Source organism: Anarrhichthys ocellatus, unplaced genomic scaffold (genome assembly GCF_004355925.1).
Source record: "Anarrhichthys ocellatus isolate YVR2014 unplaced genomic scaffold, GSC_Weel_1.0 scaffold10, whole genome shotgun sequence".
In the NCBI taxonomy this organism is placed as follows: domain Eukaryota; kingdom Metazoa; phylum Chordata; class Actinopteri; order Perciformes; family Anarhichadidae; genus Anarrhichthys; species Anarrhichthys ocellatus.
Window position 1 is genome coordinate 2,413,715 of NW_022280040.1, and position 7,135 is coordinate 2,420,849.

General features: G+C 44.3%; 1 protein-coding gene across 1 annotated transcript in view; it reads right to left on the bottom strand.

Annotated features, from left to right (window-relative positions):
• The window catches only part of pola1 (polymerase (DNA directed), alpha 1), a 37,973-nt gene that overhangs the window by 4,219 nt on the left and 26,619 nt on the right, over positions 1-7,135 (bottom strand). Inside the window, exon 35 of the mRNA XM_031850276.1 lies at positions 4,163-4,279. Coding sequence (XP_031706136.1) covers positions 4,163-4,279 — 117 coding nt within the window. The remainder of the gene's footprint in view (positions 1-4,162; positions 4,280-7,135) is intronic.

A 7,135-nucleotide genomic window follows, 5' to 3' on the forward strand; every position in this document is an offset into this window, starting at 1 on the left:
ACACACACACACACACACACACACACACACACACACACACACACACAGTAATGCTGATTGTGGGCGGGCCAGTCGCTGCACACTGATTGACTGACAGGTGTCAGAAAGGCGTGTCTAAAATGTTAGAGGGTTGTTATTGAATTTAGAGCCCCTCAACCCCACCTCGCTCTCTCTCTCTCACACACACACTGCAGCGCGCACACACACACACACACACACACACACACACACACACACACACACACGCCTACCTTGTCATTCAGCTCGGTGCTTTGTTCCTGCACTGACACCATTTCAATTTGCTCCACAAATCTGCAGCATTTTCAGCCTGACTGCCTAAGGAGCAAACCAGCTGTGAAATTGCCTCTCTCCCGGGAGCGTAGGACCCCCCCCCCGCCCCCACCTCGTACCCCTTTGCTCCTTTGACTCCCCCCCCCACCCCAACACATACACATCCCGGGCGCACGTACACACACACTTACACAGTTAAAGCAAAAAGAAGAGGGAAATGTGTGTGTGTTTGAGAAGAAGCAGACAGGATGTATAGAATAAAATGAAATCACACAAATTGATCCAAATCACAGAGCAACAGCCTAAAATGCGAACACAATGAAACGAGCACTCAAGACTTCCGAAGAGTCTTAAAAACAGCGCTCTCCATCTTTTATGGGACCACACATGAACACACACACCCGACTTCCAAAATAACTTTTGCACTTTATGCTATCGCTCAAGTACGCCAGGGAAGCAGTCAGACAATATTTGTGTACGAGGGGGACGACGGTACAAAACCACAACTGTTACTATTGGACGGAAACGTGCGCACGCTGCTGAAAAACCACAGCCGTTAAATACCGTGACATGGATGTGGCTTAGAGGAAAATATCGCAGCAACAGAGACACAAACAAGGCCTCGGCGTCTCACACTTTTTCTCTTCTCCAGCTTAGCTGCAAACACACACGCTGTAAATGCTGAAGCTACAATATCCAAGCCCATACACAGCTGCAGCGAGAGGGAGAGAGAGAGAGACAAACATGCATTTTCCCTCAGCTGTGAGGCCACAAGGCTTTAAAACTCTTGAGCTTTTTAGATGCTATGAGCGTTATTGCCGGTTGTGGTAGTCACGCCGATCAGCTTCACAAGACACCATAATGAGTCAATATATGTAAATCTTTACTAGGCAAACACGGCGGGAAACAAAGGCATTTAACTGGTGCTCTCGCCCGCAAGCCTCCAACGATTCAGCACCGGTAATTTCTCCCCATTGAAAGGCATAATTGCCTGCTATTTGAAGATATTCATGCTCAATTTTTGAAATTAATTTCAATTGGAGGGAAATGTAGAAATGTCAGCTCCAGTGAAAGGGATTTGATTTCAATTATCCTCGCTCAAAGGACTGTGATTTCCAAATACACTTAAGCAAAATTATGACAAGAATTTTTGTTCGGCAAAATTCAGTGTTTAAAGAGCGATTAGGCGATAATGGGGCAGCTTTGAGCCGGCAGTGAATGCAGCCGTCTCCCTCTGAAAGGCACTCAATTATCTCTGATTGCTCCCGCTATAATGTATCAAATAGAGATACCTGCTATTGCCGTAATTTGTGTGAAAATTAACATGCTGCAATTTCCACTAGAGGGAAAAAGGGAGCTCTAATGGGCGCCTGAGCGTACATCAATAAAACGAGGGGAGAAAGAGAGAGAGCGACAGAAAAAGGGAGGGTGAGAGGAGGAGAGAAAGAGCAAGCTAAAGAGAGAATGAGTGTAAGAGCTAAAGAGGGGAGGGAGAGAGAATGAAAAGAAAAGGAGCATGGGGAAGAAAGCATCGAATAAAAGGGGGGAAAGAAAAGGAAAGTCAGGACAAAGATTTCAGACACAGTGAGAAAAAAATAGCCTATTTGAGTTAAGCGTTGTGGAGGGAGGGAGAGATGAAGAGCGAGAGAGAGAGGAAGAGAAAGAAATTTAATTTACTGAAAATATTACAAATTGCACCTGTGCATAACTCCCCCAAATTACCAACCAATCAAGGCAGAGTGCCTATTACTCTCCCATTACATGGAGATCAGATCACGCTCTGAATCTGTGTCCAGAGAGGGAGGGAGGGAGAACCAGAGTGAGAGAGACGGACGGAGGGAGGAGAGGAGAGGAGAGGAGAGGCAGCACCCACAGCGATGGTAAATGTACCATGATGCAACAGAGACAAGGGAACACGCAGAGTCACAAACAAGACGCTCGTTTACAAAAGCCCCGGCACAAACAAAAGAAGAAACCGTGCATCTTTCTAGCTGGCGCCGATATTAGCTCGATGCAGCTGAATGCACAGAAATATGACAAGAGCTTCCGACAACATTAAAAAAAAAAAGAGCTCTCTGGTGGGGGAACGGTGGGTGCCTCATATCTTGCCTCGTTGTTTGAGCGCAGACTATCCACCAGCAGCTCAAACAGCCATGAATGGCCCCTCGAGTACTTTGCATAATTGGCAGCAATTTAATTTGTAAGCCGCTGGGCTATTAATCTCCAGGCACTGGCTTGATTTCGAAACACTGTTACCTAATACTGAGAAGTCAGCGTTAGCCTAATATGAAGGGAAAAATGTCTCTCCTCAGAGAGGTCAGATATAAGGGTGAGCAACACGTATTAGGGTTGAAATGTCTTGCTAAAGAGCAGGGGGGGGGGGGGGGGGGGGGGGGGGCTTTGTGTTACCGAGGTATTTAAAGAGCGCCAGTATAAATATTAAAGACAAGGGCAGTTGTTAATTATTGAGTAGATACATTTCAAAACAGTTAATGTGGAAACAATACCCCAAAAAAAGTTTATAATTCATTAAACATTCAAAGGCATTTAAATTATGCTCATTTCCAACCACATACTATCTGAAATACCATCCGATAAAATAAATATGTAAGCGAATTATCATTATTCAGACCAGCTGGTAAACAACACAAGATAGAAGAAGAAAAATCTGGTCGTCAAGTTGAACATGAACGTAGTATTTTTAGTCGGCTCTGGTGGAGAACGAGAACGAAAGGGGGTCAATCAGGACACCACAGAAGAAGAGCCTTCTGAGTGGCCAACATGATTTATGTCGGTGCTTAACATTAGGCGTTCTATTTTTGCAAACCGATTTTCACGCCGCGCTCTTTAACGGCAACACCTGTTTGTTTATTCCCACCTCACACAACAGTTTGTGTAGCAGTCAGCAGGCTGTAGCATGATGCTAACAAGACCAGATCAGCCTACTGTCGACGACAGAGAGCCTTCAGTCCAATGAGAACCTAAAACACAAGGAATCTATTTCACGGGCTCGTTTTAGTTAAGTTTAAGGTTTATAAATGGACAGTGAATTTGAATGGATTGGCCAACACTAAACGTTGCTGTAGATCATCAACATGCCCCGAGTGCAGAGATCAAACCGTGTTTTGAGGAGCAGGTAAGATGAAGAGAGGGTTACGGGATTTAGGGGTAGAGAAAGGGTGCACGAGTGAGCACACAGAGAGTTAAATGTTTTATTCAGGCCGCAGTTTAAAGTGCCACGGCCCTCAGGCACAGCAATGGCCGCCTAAGTGGCTACAGTGACAGCAGAAATTGGCCTTTTGGTTTACAACCTGTCGCCACAGAGCCAGACACAGCAAAGCAGCCAGATAGCGGCAGAGCGCGCTAGATGGAAAAAAAAAAAAAAAAAAAAAAAAAAAACTTGACAAGAGAGAGTTAAAGGCGAGGGTTGAGACAGGACCGGTGAGAATGGGTCAGAGAAGGACGAAAGAAAAAAAAAATTTGACTGAACCATCACGCTCAAATTGAAAGGGAGAGCGTGTCTTTTAAATCCAGTGGTCAAGCTAACAAAGTGTTCATAAGGCGGCTACGAGAGCTACGGACACACAAACACAGCAGCAGCAGGACAAATGGAAGATCATTCTTATCGCTGTGTGTGTGCACGTCTGTGTTGAAATGTGATACTAATGAGTAAGAACGTGCAGAACATGTGTGGGGAGAGACCTCAGCTCCATAGCACCATCCCCTGGACAAAACATACAGAAATCAACATTGTGTTCTGGTGTGTACATTCACCTCAAACCTCAGGCCCACCGCGCGCGTTTGTTCTCTTCATTCTGAGAAAAATGAAAAGCCGTGTGTGTTGAAGTGTGAATTCTGACGTTTGCCTTACCTCGGGTCTGAGGGTCGCCCTGGTGCAGGCGGGGCAGATGGGTCCGTAGCGGGAGAAGGCGATGGGCAAACGTCTGGTCCTGTTCTGGCAGGCCTGGTCTTCACACACCAGCCAGCCCTATAAAGAGACGCAGCACACACATGACCTCCAACAACTGTGAAAACTTTAGTGGAGTTCAGGTTGTATTCGAAGCAAAGCCTGCAAACATTCTCCAGTGAACCCCAGTATTTGTGGGTATGAATAAAACAATACATTTTGAAGGTGTTAACTCGGGCTATGGGACATTTTTTCACAATGTTTGACCATTTCATACACTAAATGATTAATCCCAAAGATTAAATGTTTATTTGCATCTCTAAACTTTTGATCTTTCCCCCAAAATAATCTCTTTCTCTTTCCTAAACCTATAACATGCCCTTTAGTTGTTAATCTGGTTCCTGAAGTTTTGGCTCTGAAGAAGAAACTAAACCAAATATCAGGCACTAAAGTCATTTTTTACACTCACCGCGCACACACACACACACACACACACACACACACACGAAATAAGCCATTTGTCAATTCCCTTTCCATCATTTTTAGAACCGTGATCAAACTCCCTGAGTTTCCACAACTGCAACAGTCCTTTGAAATGACTTAGCGTTCTCGTGTATAAAGGGATCCCTGATGAAAACATCTCATCAGAAAAAAACATTCAGCAGCCTTAACTACCCTGCATGATTACTTATTTATATATATATAAAAAAGTGCTCGTGCTGCCATTTATTTTGTTGGTAAAAAAGTGTTAAAAATTGACCAAGAAAATAAAAACTTTTGTTGCCTTGAGACACTTTAAAAAAACAGCTTTCTGGTAACGAGGACATTTTTTGCTGAAAATTGTTGCCTCCGTTTAGTCGCTCTAATTCTGCACAACAGAACGGGCGAGACAAGTTGTCGGAGGGAGAAAGAGAGGGGTTGTAAAAAATAAAAACAACCGCATGGAGAAAGGCGGAGGCAGAAGAACTGAGGTTTACATCTGACTTCACATCCCACCCTGCTCCCTCTCTCTCTCTCTCTTTACATTCAAATGTATCTTCAGCTGCTGTGTGTCGGGGTTATGCTCTGCGAGTACTTGTCAGACGGGCAGAGCAGTGGACAGGCAAAACGGCAGTCGTTAGGACCCCCTGGGGTGAGGTAGTGACCCTGGGCAGGTGCTGTGGTCTAACCCTCTCAATCTGCCCGTATTCTCCAGGAGCCCTCCACCCCCTCTGCTTCTTATGCCCTGTCATTACTAAGGGGGTTTAAAGGGGAGGGGGTTAATGCCCAACTAATGACAGAGCATAAGACCCACCGCCATCAACGCCTTTGCACCCCCCCCTCCCTCCCTATCTACCCTTCCTTCCTTCCATTCACTCAAAATAAACCCCCTCTAAAACCACTGCACCTGTCTTTCTATCCGCATCCCCCTCATCACACATACAGGCATGCAGTAATTCTCTCATTGATTTATAGGTTTGGCTTTGTCTGGTCTCCTCATCAATTTTGAGCAGCAGTGAAAAGTGTTTTTTTTTTTTTACAGCCGACTCTACAGTTTATTTAAACTCTGCTCACTGTGCAGAGGCCTCGATACGCTGCCTAACTCAGTGCCCGACTCAAAACACAAACAATTACACAACTGAATTTACTGCAAATGAAAAAAATAAAAAATAAAGAAATATCACCATCATAAGGATGTTTCTATATCTCTGTCTTCATGTTTTAGAACTTTGTATCACTAAAAACTCTACTTTCTGTAAATGTATTAAAATGTATGTCCGTTAAAAGCAAAACTATTGACTATTGAAGTGTTTAACGCCTTTCAAGTCAAATATGAAGTAAAAGCACCTGAAGCAGCAGATGAGTTTGTTGAAGCCATTACACTGTAGGTTTGACTTTATGTTTATCGGCATTGCCATAAATTGTTGCTTTTCTTTCGTAAACTACAATAAAAGCACCTCTGGGATCTGTATTTATTGTGTTGCAGTCATGCTCCCCTACACTGATGCAGTTGTTCCAGTTTGACTTCTCGATGCATTTCACCTCAAAGCTCTTGTGACACCTTGATTACAAACAGATGAGCTTCTACCAAATGTTGTGTTTTATATTTGATTTTCAGACCGCTTTGTAAAGACTTTAATTTTGAAGGGTAACTACGTAGACACAACATTTACAGCTAATCCAATACAGAGTACAGAGAGATCCACACACTGTCAACAGACCCCGAGACAAATGAGAACTACCCTGAGCCTTTGTGACGGGGAAGGAGTAACTTCCAGGGCCCAGAAACGTGGCTGAAAGAGGACAATTTCATTGTTCCAGTAACATGAAAGCACTTCACATGACTTTGTATGCAGTAAGTACACCTGTCACGTACAATCTAAAAACAACCTGCACATTACAATGGCTTCTTATTATGCAACAGGAAATATAAATCTAGAAGGGGAGATAATTGCTTCATGCAGTCCACACACACACACACACACACACACACACACACACACACACACACACTCTCCTCTAAATGAAAACCAAACACACACACACATATGTCCCAAATCAATTAGTAAGTCCCCGGGTTCACAGCTTTACCCACAAACCCATGCTCCAGGACTAATTATCGAAACACCTCCATGGCTCTTGTGCAAAGAGCTGAGCATCATGGGAAACGAGACGGCTTCGCTGTCTCTGATAAAGACATATGCAGGACAATGGTTTGTGGAGGTGGGAGATAAGGAGCATGAGAGTGTGATTTTCAATGGGCGGCTGTTTGATCTCCGTCTTTTTGTGTGCGTGTGTGTTTCTTATGACACAAGCCTTGGCACACACTGCTGTTCCCATGGGACTCACAAGAGGAACACGAACACGAACACACACACACACACACGAACACACGAACACACGAACACGAACACACACACACACACACACACACACACACACACACACACACACACA